Source organism: Eretmochelys imbricata, chromosome 1, assembly GCF_965152235.1.
Source record: "Eretmochelys imbricata isolate rEreImb1 chromosome 1, rEreImb1.hap1, whole genome shotgun sequence".
Lineage (NCBI taxonomy): Eukaryota > Metazoa > Chordata > Testudines > Cheloniidae > Eretmochelys > Eretmochelys imbricata.
Window position 1 is genome coordinate 338,278,619 of NC_135572.1, and position 12,809 is coordinate 338,291,427.

General features: G+C 42.8%; 1 protein-coding gene across 1 annotated transcript in view; it reads left to right on the top strand.

The window, feature by feature from the left end:
- Positions 1-12,809, top strand: part of GNAI1 (G protein subunit alpha i1) — a 69,193-nt gene that overhangs the window by 16,123 nt on the left and 40,261 nt on the right. The window contains exons 2-3 of the mRNA XM_077836129.1: positions 9,064-9,106; positions 9,189-9,330. Coding sequence (XP_077692255.1) covers positions 9,064-9,106; positions 9,189-9,330 — 185 coding nt within the window. The remainder of the gene's footprint in view (positions 1-9,063; positions 9,107-9,188; positions 9,331-12,809) is intronic.

A 12,809-nucleotide genomic window follows, 5' to 3' on the forward strand; every position in this document is an offset into this window, starting at 1 on the left:
CAAACTGTGTCTCTTTTATGGCCTGCTGCCATTATAGGTTTTCCCTTGTAGTGAGAGAATGGTATGGTAGATCTCAAATCAATGAAGGCTACACTCAGAAAGACCTCAAGACTTTTGGATATGCTGCTCAAGCAATTTCACTTTTGTTTCTAGTTCTTGTCCCTCCCTTCTCACATTTATCTCCAGACTTCTCCGTGTCCAGATCTATTCCGGCCCCAACAATCTTCTATTCATTGAACTTTTTGAAACTTTTCACTTTTAGAGAGGGGTAAGGGACTGACTGTGTACACAAATTTGCAGAGGGAAATAGGGTTGTGGTCTGTTATTTCTCACCTATATATATTTATTTAAAAACATTTTTGCTGTTAACAAGCAAGCTATCTCTGGAGACACAAATCCACAGTTTGAGAACTGCAAAACTAAGCATCTCTGATGGTATTGTCTAGACTGAGCACTGAGTTCCATTGGGTAGATAGAAAGATTAATCTAAATAATCTATACAGAACCCCCTGGAACCCCATAAGATTGGGTCCCTAATCCATGAACTATTGGAACTCATTTACAAAACTTTTCTGAAACATTACATTAATATATTGTCTCATACTATAGAATTAGAATTTATAATCCCTATTCCATGATGAGATATCTTTGATCTATAATGTATCTAATTAAAACTTTAGATAGGTTTTTTCCTCAAAAAGCATTTTATAAAAAAAATCCAATTTAAATAAACTTTTTTAAAAAAAAAAAATCCTTGATTTTTATCCACTCTGATGTTAAAATAAAACAAAACAAAAAAACCCTCAGGCCTTGTCTGCGCTTAAGATGCTGCAGCAAAGATTCTACCTATGCTGATGAGAGGGCTTCTCCTGTCAGCATAGGTAATCCACCTCTCCAAGAGGTGGTCACTAGGTTGACAGTAGAATTCTCCCTTTGCCCTGATGCTATCTACACCAAGAGTTAGGTGGGTTTAATTGTGGCATTCAGGAGTGTGGATTTTTTACACCCCAAGCGATGTAGTTATGCTGACCAAATTTCCTTGTGTAGACCAGGGCTTAGTCATCAACATCTACATAACCTTAACCCTGCCCCTGTTTAAAAAAACCAAACAAACAACACTTGCAAGGGAAGAATTAAGGTGATTTAGATGCTGGTGATTGAGAATGTGTCTGTATGTGCATTTAGCCTATTTCCATAATTTTTAATGTGTTTGGCTTTTAACACAGATGTGTTCATTGATACTTCACAACGGTGCTTTGCAACCTTAACTGTAACTTAGTTTTGTTTTGGAACTTTCTGTCTGTTTGTTTCAGATTTAATACAGTGATAGACTATTACTGTTTCACCCAAAAAGCTGAGCGCTGTCTGAAAGTTTGTGTCAGTTAAAATTTTTTCTGCCCTACTTGCAGCCCGTTTTCCTGGTGCAAATACGATTGTTTTATTAACTCCCTGGCCCTATTCCTGAGCCAGATTGAATTGGAAGCCCAGAACCACCTCTGTTTCGCAGCTCCAGCTTCCAGCCAAGCTGTCTCCTTGGCTTCTTCTTTACCGCACCCTCAATTCACAATCATTCCTCTTTTAATGTTTGCAAAAGGAAATCTTTGTGCTTAGACCTTTGTATATCCCAATCATATCCCTAAGGTGCCAGCGTAATATAGTTTGGGGCTTCCCTTCTGTGCTCCCTTATGACCCACTCAAATCTATCACCCTCCAACTCATGGCAGATTGGAATGCAGTTAAGTTCTTAGCACTCGAAACTTTAATTGATAAGTAACTGACGAAGATCTATTTCGTAATGACAAATGTTAATTTTTGTTCCTGAGACACATGGTGGGTGAGGTAATATCTTTTATTGGACCAACTTCTATTGGTGAAAGACAAGCTTTTGAGCTACACAGAGCTCTTCTTCAGGTCTGGGAAAGGTAGTCACTGTCACAGCTAGTAAATACAAGGTGGAACAGACTGTTAAACATCATGAGTTAACACATACTGCAAGAAACTATTCGCTATAAGGTGGGCAATTAACACCTCTGCTGTCGTAGGACAAATGAGGGTTAGTGGGTTAGGCTGTGGCCATGTCTACACTTACAAGCTTAGAACGGCAAGCCGCTATAAAATCACTCGTGTAGCTGCGTTATGTTGCTGGGAGAGCATCTCCCACTGATATAGCAATGTGCACACAAGTGCTTATGCCAGCAAAACGTATGCTGCTTGGGATGTATTTTTTTCACATCCTTGAGCAACAAAAATTTTGCCGACATAGGTGCTAGTGTAGATGTGTCCTGTAAACGACTCGCCTGAACTACATAAGATACACCGACATAAGCACCAGTATGGACAGCACTATGTTGGTGGGAGAGCTTCTCCCATTGACATAGTTACTGCCGCTCGCGAGGGCTAGAGTAGCTAAGCTGATGGGAGAGCTCTCTCCCATCAGCTTAGCTTTCTAACATAGCTGCTCTTACAGCGGCGCAGCGTCATCGGTGAAGCTGCACCACTGTAAACTCTCTAATGTAGCTATGCCCTTAGACTGTTGCAATGAGACATAAAACCAGTGTCTGTTGAGTCCATGATTTGTAGTGTTTAGCAAAGTTATGAATTTAAGTTCCCAGGCACATCTTTTGAAGGTGTTATGCAGGTTTCCTTTGAGGATGAGGACAGAGCGGTCAGATATGGAATGGTCATTTTGTGAAAAGTATTTGCCCTTGGGTGATAGGGTGTTTTTGTCTGTGATAGTTTATTCAAGAGTGTAGTGATTGTCTGGTTTCACCCACATATTTGTTTTTGGGGTATTTGATGCATGTTTTGACATGTATAAGACCCAGGGATCTTGACGGGTGTGTTGTGGGGGGTGTTGATCATCATACCAGTGGAGATCTGTCTGCATGTTTTGTGTCTGTTTTGCCAGGGTCTGGTGCCAATTTGAGTTGGACTGTTCTATTCTGTGGGGAACTTGTTTCTGATGATGACAAGGTTGGGGCGTTGTTTGAAGGCCAGAAGAGGGCATTCAGGAAAAATTTGTTTCAGGATGTGGTCTCCATGAAGTATGGGTGGTAATTGTTTCATGAAACCCCATATGGGCTCTAATGTGGGGTGGTAGGTGATAGCTAGGCATGTGCATAGGTGTGTGTGGGGAAGCAGAGTTTCTCAGGATATTCAGGTGGCCCATTCCACAGTGGTTCCATCCACATCTCTCTCTCCTATCCTGGGACTAACATGGCTACAACCACGCTGCAAACAAATGTGTTTTTTCTAGCATTCTCAATTTCTAAGTAATGTGGTATGTGTCTACAGTCATGAAACTGTCTTAACTTTTGCTCTCTTACCATTTCAGTTTTTAATTGTAGACTTCTAAATGTGTAGAAGAATTCTACTTCAAACCTAATTTAAGCATATAAACTAATTTCTCCAGTCAAGTTAGAGGGATATTGAAAATGGGTCTGAAAATGGAAGTTTAAATCCAATATGAGCTATGAAATCATGACCAACTTCTCCATTATACTATACTTTGATACTATGGTGATAATTATATCTGCTTCTTGAATGATTTTATTTGATCATTCTGAAATACTATTCATCAGGCTTTACCAGTCCTAGTTAGCTATGTCAGTTATGTATGTAGTTATTTTAACTTGTGAACGACTGAATTTGAAGAAATTAGTGCAACTGAAGATAGAAAGATATAAAAATAGAGCCCTCTAATCTTGTGTAGTTTGGGATTTTGACCCAAACAGACTGTTTTTATCCATTGCATCATCTCTAACTTCTTTACAGTCTACCTCATCATTAATGTGCAATGCTACTCCATCATCTTTACCTTTATTTCTGTCTTTCCTGAAGAGCACATACCCTTCAATACCTGTACTCCAGTCATGACTACTGTTCCACCATGTTTCTGTTATCCCTATAATAACTAAAAAGAAAAGGAGTACTAGTGGCACCTTAGAGACTAACCAATTTATTTGAGCATAAAGGTGCCACTAGTACTCCTTTTCTTTTTGCAAATACAGACTAACATGGCTGCTACTCTGAAACCTATAATATCTGTTTCCCCTTGCACCAGTTATTCTAGTACCTCCATTTTGTTATCCCGGCTCTTTGCATTTGGTGTACAAACATCTTAGTTGTTTCTGCTTGGCTTCGTACAGATTCCTCACCTGATTAGGTACAGTCAATCTACTGCTAGTATCGCTTACTTGACTGGTAGTGTTGTTTGTGTGTGTTGAGCAGGTGGAGAACATTGTCCCTACTAGGTTCCTACTGGAAGTAAGAAATAGGCCTTTGAAGACTTAAGCAGCTCCTGTGACCCACTTCGGTGTCCATGTCCTAGCAGCACACTTGACACACTGACAGCACACTTGACACACTGACACACTTACAAGAAGGATGTGGAAAAATTGGAAAACGTCCAGCGGAGGGCAACAAAAATGATTAGGGGACTGGAACACATGCCTTCTGAGGAGAGGCTAAGGGAACTGGGATTGTTTAGTCTGCGGAAGAGAAGAATGAGGGGGGATTTGATAGCTGCTTTCAACTACCTGAAAGGGGGTTCCAAAGAGGATGGATCTCGACTGTTCTCAGTGGTAGCAGATGACAGAACGAGGAGTAATGGTATCAAGTTGCAGTGGGGGAGGTTTAGGTTGGATATTAGGAAAAACTTTTTCACTAGCAGGGTGGTGAAACACTGGAATGCGTTACCTAGGGAGGTGGTGGAATCTCCTTCCTTAGATATTTTTAAGGTCAGGCTTGACAAAGCCCTGGCTGGGATGATTTAGTTGGGGATTGGTCCTGCTTTGAGTAGGGGGTTGGACTAGATGACCTTGTGAGGTCTCTTCCAACCCTGATATTCTATGATTCTATGACAGGCTGTGGCCCACAGTTCATGTACACTGAACTTTCCCTTAATAGGTGGCCAGTGTAACTGACTATAACCAGGTCCAGTGCCAGGCACCAGCTAAGCCTAGCATGCCTTACCTGACTGAAGTGCAGAGATGGCTCAGATTTAGTTTAAGCAGGGAAGCGTCCCTCCTCATGAAGAGGGGAGGAAATTAGGAAGGCCTATTAAGAATACCCCGATACTTTAGGACTTGGTCCCTTTAAGGCGGCAAGGTGTGCTCAGATACCCCTTCAGCCAGCTGCCTACCGTTTACTCAGGCAGTCCCTTTCACAACACCAGCTATGCCACCCAGGGTAAGGAAGAGTTGAGGAACAGAGGGTAGACGTCCAGTGTATGCTTAGCCTTAGTGCTGCCCCTGTCTAAGGGCTTGACTACACTTAAAATGCTGCAGCGGCACAGCAGCAGCGTTTCAGTGAACACTCTGCCTACACCAACGGGAGAGATTCCCTCATTGGCGTAGGTACTCCCCTCCCTGAGAGGCAGTAGCTAAGTCAGTGTGAGAAGTTTCCCTTCGACCTAGTGCTGTCTACCCCTGGGGTTAGGTTGATTTAATGGTGTTGCTCAGGGGTGTGGATTTTTCATATCCCTTTCCAATGTCATTATACTGACCTAATTTCCTAATGTAGACCAGGCCTTAGACTTCTCCAGGAAAAAAGATGGGCCTGTGTTTGGGAGGAAAAGTAAGGGTTCTGCCTTTACTTGGAAAAAGTCTGAGCTCCCATGCTGAGAAAGGACAGTGGTTTTAGCAAAGAACCCAGGGAGGTCTGGAGAAGCCAGCTATAAGCTTCTGGAAATACCTCTGGTATAATCTCTCTCTCAAGGCCAAGGAGGGCCACGCTTCCTGCTTCCCCGGAGGCAGGAGCAGCTCTAACAGTAGAGGCTCCTGCAGAAAGATTCACCCTTCTCATCAGAGAGCAGGAATCAAACACAGTAACTGGTCAAGCATTAGCAACCTTAGAAATTGGCTCCTTCACATACCTCAGTCCTAGGAAAGTGGTCTGGGGGAAACTGCCAGGGACTTGGGCAGTAACTTATAAGCTGTAGTTCTACTGCCTGCAGATGCACTCCAAGCTGTCAACACAGAGCTCTTAGTTTTGATGAGGGGCAGAAAGGCGATTGGGGGAAAAGATCCTGGACAGGGAGAATAAAGGAAAGGTTTCCTTCTCCACTGATAAAAGACTAGCTCAAGCTCCATTGGACCCCTCTTCTTATTCTTGTAGCAAAAAGTACAGTAGTGGAGAAACCAAACCAGCAGCCACTAGTGGCAGGGCTTCTCCTGTTCTTGCAGGTATGTGCCCTCTGTAGATAGTTACAGAAACTATATAGTCAGTAAATGGAGTTCTTGAACTGTGCCTTCCAAAGTGAGAGCAAGCAGAAAGAGAGAAGCTGGGGCATGGTGTCTTGTGACCCCCTTCTATCCCAAATGGATATCAGAGTATTGTTCACTGAAGCTCTGCAGTCCTGTGGGGATTGCTAAGTGCCCACCTCCCTTTCTCCTTGTAAGGATGGAGAACCCGTCCCAGTCTCAGATCAATATGATTCAGATGATATGGAATGTTAGGTAGAAATTGTTCCTTCCACCTTGGAATATAGCACATGCCAACAATAAGCTCTTGCTCACCACCTTAAAAAAGCTAACAATCAGATGCAAAAAGGGCAAATATCTTATTCTCAATCTGGAATCCCTGGAAAAAATTGTGGTTTGGGGATTGTTTAATTTGGGGGGAGAGAGGTGGATTAACAAGGCTGCCTTTAAAATATAGTAACCCCACAAGACAAAGCTGCTATTCAGTATCTAAAACTTCTCCCCCTCATCCATTCTTGGTACAGGGAGACCCTGATCTCAGTAGATAGAGCTGGTGGCCTGAATGATTTTGTAGATTGAAAATTCCCTCAAGCAAGGTTTCAAGTCCTCCATAGCTCTGTTTCCATGGCACACTTGGTTCTGCCATAGTGGGTTTATTTTTTGTTTGGTTGTTTTTTTTTTAATTTATTTTTAGTGATGTAGCTGTACGCATGCAGACCTCTAGTGTTACTTGCATTAGTACAACTTGCCACAATTTGATACTGGGGAAAGTTGTCACTTTTTACATGAGTACAGGGGAGGATTGCACAAGTGCAGCTATGCTGGTGTAGACAAGCCCTGATGGTAGGATGGAATCATGGGAAGGGGGAGAAAGGTACTTCTCCTTTCCAACGTACGGTAGGCAGGAGGCACCAACTTTTAGACATACTTTCTAGAGGTTGATACTAAAGTTGGAGGACTCATTAGTCAATCCTTTCTCCCTTCCTAGCAGTTGAGATGGGGAAATATTTGTTCCTAGAGCTCATCGGTGGTGTTGGGGAACCCTCCTCTAGTACCTATCATGTCTATCTGTGGCTGTACGGAATGTGATTATGTGGTACCATATCAGGGTTCTATCAATGGGAGTTTGGGATGGCTGTATTATTCATGAGTAGTGAAGCTACAAGGAGTTATGAAGGTCATCCTGTATGAGTCTTGAGAAGAACCTCTGAGAGAGTGAGTGTGTGTGCGCACGAATGTGTATGTGTACACACACTCTTCAGATTGTGGTAAAATGTACCATCCCAGGCACACAATTTATGTCCATTTTTTACTATGATGAAGTGATTAATAAAAACCCCAAAACTACTTACATATGGAGGAGAGGGAATCATTCATTGCTGTATATTTCATATGAATTACAACTTACTTACACACACAATTTTCATAGCCTTTAAAAAAAGTATAAATTGTTCTTAGACTGAATCTCATACAACTTTTAGCCCAAGTCAAACTGAAAGATGTGTTAAGTGCCAAAAGCTGACTAATGAAATGATTGACATAGTGTAATAAAAGGTGTACCTAGTTTGTGTTAATGTGGTCCCATTGTGCCTTTTAGTTCATGCTAGCAGTGTTGATGTGGGGCAGCTCCAGTAAACACTTTAGTGTGCTTTGCAACTCACACACCCATAGCCTGCGTTGCGGGGCCCTGAAGACAAGCCTTTAGATGTCGCAGGAATGACTGTTCGATTACACTGTCTTTCAGGGGAGGTATTGTGAAAACATGTGAGGGAAAAGGTTGTCAACTTGTTGGTTTAGTTTAGGGGTGGGCAAACTTTTTGGTCTGAGAGCCACATCTGGGTATGGAAATTGTATGGCGGGCCGTGAATGCTCACGAAATTGGGGGTTGGGGTGTAGGAGGGGGTGAGGGCTCCGGCTGGGGCCAGAAATGAGGAGTTCAGGGTGTGGGAGGGGTCTCCAGGCTGGGGCAATGGGTTAGGGTGCAGGGGGTGAGGAGTGAGGGCTCCGGCTGGGGTTGCAGGCTCTGGGGTGGGGCTGGGACCAAGAGGTTCGGAGGGTGGTAGGGGGATCAGGGGTGGGGCAGGGGGTTGGGGCATGGGAGGAGGTCAAGGGTGCAGGCTCAAGGGGGCGCTTACCTCAAGCAGCTCCTAGAAACAGCGGTATGTTCCCCCTCTGGCTTCTACGCAGAGGCAGAGCCAGGCAGCTCAGTGCACTGCCCCATCCACAGGCACCACCACTGCCGCTCTCATTGGCCGTGGTTCCCAGCCAATGGGAGCTGCGGGGGCAGCGCTTGGGGCGGGAGCATCATGTGGAGCTCCCTGGCTTCCCATATTCGTGGGAGCCGGATAAGGGACATGCTGCTGCTTCTGGGAGCCACACGGAATGGGACAAGCCCCCGACCCCGCTCCCTGGCTACAGCGGGGCAAGCCCCGGACCCTGCTCCCTGATGGGACCTCGAGGGCTGGATTAAAATGTCTGGAGGGCCGGAGGTGGCCCCCGGGCAATAGTTTGCCCATCCCTGGTTTAGTTAGTTGATTCTGCAGGTATGTATTTGACCATTTGTTTGCATTAGACATTCCTGCAGTTTTTTTAAATGAGAAGATTGTGTGGATTGAAGGAGTATAGCTATGAATATAAAGGCATTTCAGAGTTAAATCTCCTCCTGTTGTAAGTGTCAAAAGCAAGAATTCTGCCTGATGTTAAAAGGTAACTTGTAACAATTGTGTTTTAAAATCCTTCAGTAATATATCAGTTAAGGAATTCTTGAAATGTGAAAACTGACTTTTTAACTGTTAGCTTTGGAAACGAAGGGAACTCAAGAAGGATGTATTTTAATAATCTTTACACTTCTATTTTTCAGGAGCTGGTGAATCAGGGAAAAGCACAATTGTAAAACAAATGAAGTAAGTATGGTTAAAAGATATAACTGAAATTATTTACTTGCTTGCGTTTGAATAGAAGACTTAATATTATTTTCCTCCATAGGATTATCCATGAAGCTGGTTATTCAGAAGAAGAATGTAAACAGTACAAAGCTGTTGTCTACAGTAATACCATTCAATCCATTATTGCTATCATTAGAGCAATGGGGAGATTGAAGATAGACTTTTGTGACCCAACCAGGGCTGTGAGTATTGAAGTACATACAAATGTAGATGTGCAGCTAACATGCCATATGTCGTTCAAGCATAATTTCCTGTCCATTGTTGTTGCATGGTAAAGATAATAAAAATTTTTTCCTGTCCATTGTTGTTGCATGGTAAAGGTAATAGAACTTTTTCCCCCATCCACACTCCAAGAAAGAAGAGAATAAAAAAACAAAACTCCTTAGAGTGAGAAAAATACTTTTCAGAATAATACAGAATCTAAAGAACTTTGGCAACATTTATACAAACCTACCTTGTCTTACCTAATGGGTGCAGACAAACAAAAATATTAATAGTTCACTTTTAACATTTCAAATAAATGACTGACAATTTTCCTTTGCAGGAGGCTTGATTTATAGAGCACCATAAATGGCATTTGCACTTTACATGGTATATGGCTGCCTTCTGCTTCATGTGGAGAAGGGATTTGAACTTATTTCCTACCTTCCAAGTGAATGCTCTAACTGCTACTCTGCAGTCATTCTGCTCCTCTGTCCGCATGCATAATTATTTATTCATTTATAGACATTGGAACTGTCATAAATATAAAGGGAAGGCTAACCACCTTTAAATCCCTCCTGGCCAGAGGAAAAACCCTTTCACCTGTAAAGGGTTAAGAAGCTAAAGATAACCTTGCTGGCACCTGACCAAAATGACCAATGAGGAGACAAGATACTTTCAAAGCTGGAGGGGGGAGAAACAAAGGGTTCTCTCGGTCTGTGTGCTGCTTTTGCCGGGACCAGAGCAGGAATGCAGGTCAGAACTCCTGTAAAGGGTTAATAAGCAATCTAGTTAGATATGCGTTAGATTCTGTTTTGTTTAAATGGCTGATAAAATAAGTTGTGCCGAATGGAATGTATATTACTGTTTTTTGTGTATTTTTGTAACTTAAGGTTTAGCCTAGAGGGATTCTCTATGTTTTATATCTGATTACCCTGTAAGGTATTTACCACCCTGATTTTACAGAAGTGATTCTTTTACTTTTCTTTAATTAAAATTCTTCTTTTAAGAACCTGATTGATTTTTCATTGTTCTTAAGATCCAAGAGTTTGGGTCTGTGTTCACCTATGCAAATTGGTGAGGATTTTTATCAAGCCTTCCCCAGGAAAGGGGGTGTAGGGCTTGGGGGGATTATTGGGGGAAAGACGTTTCCAAGTGGGCTCTTTCCCCGTTATATTTGTTAAACGCTTGGTGGTGGCAGCAATAAAGTCCAAGGGCAAAAGGTAAAATAGTTTGTACCTTGGGGAAATTTTAACCTAAGCTGGTAAAAATAAGCTTAGGGGATTTTTCATGCAGGCCCCCACATCTGTACCCTAGAGTTCAGAGTGGGGAAGGAACCTTGACAGGAACAGTTTCGACAGGAAAAATTGAGACTCTGCACCAGGATATCCCATACCACAGTGCTTTGGGCACTCACCTGAGAGATGGGAAGTTTGTGTTCAGATTGCTTCTACACATCAGAATTGTACCCACATCTCCCACATCTTAGGTGAGTGCTCTGACCACTGGGCTACAGCTTATAAGGCGGGCCTCCCCAGCCCTTTTGCGTGTGTTTAGGCATAGCACACCTGCCCAATCAGGCCCTGCAGGTGAGTTTGGTGGGGAAATGCCTAGTTTGAAGACTAAGGCATAAAAGAGGTACCCATGCATCTGAGGCATCTGTGTACATACATACTTGAAGAAATGTGGGCGTCTAGAGACTTTTAACAGAGGATACTTGAGCACCCAGGGATTTCACCTGTCTAATTCTGTAGACACTAGAGAAGGGGTTTTGAGGATCTCAGTAACACTCAGATGTTGGATTTAGCACCTAAAGTGGCAGTCCCTACCCTGGAATGCATAAAAAGTTATTGCACTCAATGGAGGTCAAGGTCAGTGTGTGGAGTATTCATTGGTTGCAAGAGCTGAAGCAGGAAATAGTCCCAGTACGGGCTAGTCTTCTCAGAAGCACATAGAGGAAGGGGAGAGATTCTGTAGATCATGTACTGAAAGAAATTTGTCAAGTATTCAGACATTTATTATTTTGTACTTTAGGGTCTTGTGCCATATTTACTTTTTCCTCACACGTCAAGATTACAAGCTTGAATGACAGAAAGGGGGTGGGTGGGAACAAAGAACAAGGGGAAGAAAAATGGTTTTATCAGGAAAGGAGCTCCATTTTATATGTTGACGCTTTGCACTTGCATACCTCTTTTATATGAACTTCTCAAAAACACTTTTTACTAACATTAATGACTATAGCCACAATGACCCTATGAAGTAGCCATTATCATTTTTCAGGGAAGAGTGTGAACAGAGATTTTCAGCTGTCTAAGGCCACCAAGTCAGTGGCAAAGCTGGGAGTAAAACCCAGATCTTCAGATTCCAGGCCTATGTTCAGATTACTAGATTATGCTGCTTTGCTTTTGACATTGAGTTTATGGTGATGGGTAAGACAGAAATTATAATGATTTGGCTAATAGGGGTTACTAGATCACTAATTTTCTTGTTATATATGAAACGAGAAAATGTGTATATATTATAATGTGCTCAGAACTGCTAATTATGCACACAACTAATCTATATGGCCTTGTTTCTCTCACTGTTACCCTCATTTACCTCACCTGTTGCTTAGTTTGTTCTCCAACTGGTTGTGGCTTACCTTTTTGTAATCTCTCTAGGACAGGGATTGTCTCATATTGTGTGCTTGATTGGAGCTTCTAGGTGGTAATATAGTAAAAAGAATAATTCGGTAATATTAGAGAGAGACCAGTGTTTAATCCTGGGGGAATTCTGCACCAAAAAATTAAAAATTCTGGGCACAATATTTTAATATTCTGCATATTTTATATGTCAAAATAACAAAATATAATCGTGCCAGTTTCAATTATTTTGGTATTTTATTTCAAAATACCTGTCAGAAAGTATGTATCTAACAATATAGACACCCTCCCTCCCCAAAAAAAAATTTCTGGTAATTTTTTTGATAAATAGATTCCTTACTAGGCATATTAATACAGAACTTTGAGTAATTCATTTAAATTACACTACAGAACTGTATTTCCTGCACCCATCTGAAGCAGGGCAAAGGCTTGGAGGAGTCAGGGGTAACGGAGGAGCTGAGGGAGAGGGAAAGAGCCTGGCGTGAACCTGGAGAGTTGTTGGGTGTGGGTGGGAGAAGTATGGAACTGGGTCTCGGGGGCGGGATTGTTAGGCAGTTGGGGAGCCTCCCCCATGGAGACCCTGGCTGACCTGAAGCCTCTCCCATTCAGTCACACATCTGCCTCTGTCCAGGCACCCCCCATCCCCATGTGGCCTTGCAACCCCCCACTCCCATTCAGTCCCTGGCTCAATGCTGTCACCCCACTAGCTCCTGAGCCCACGCCCCACTCTACCCCCCATACCTCCCACTAGCCATTCTGAACTCCAGTCTGTGACCCCCCACCCCCCCAGCAACACCATGTGCCCCACTCTGAGTTAA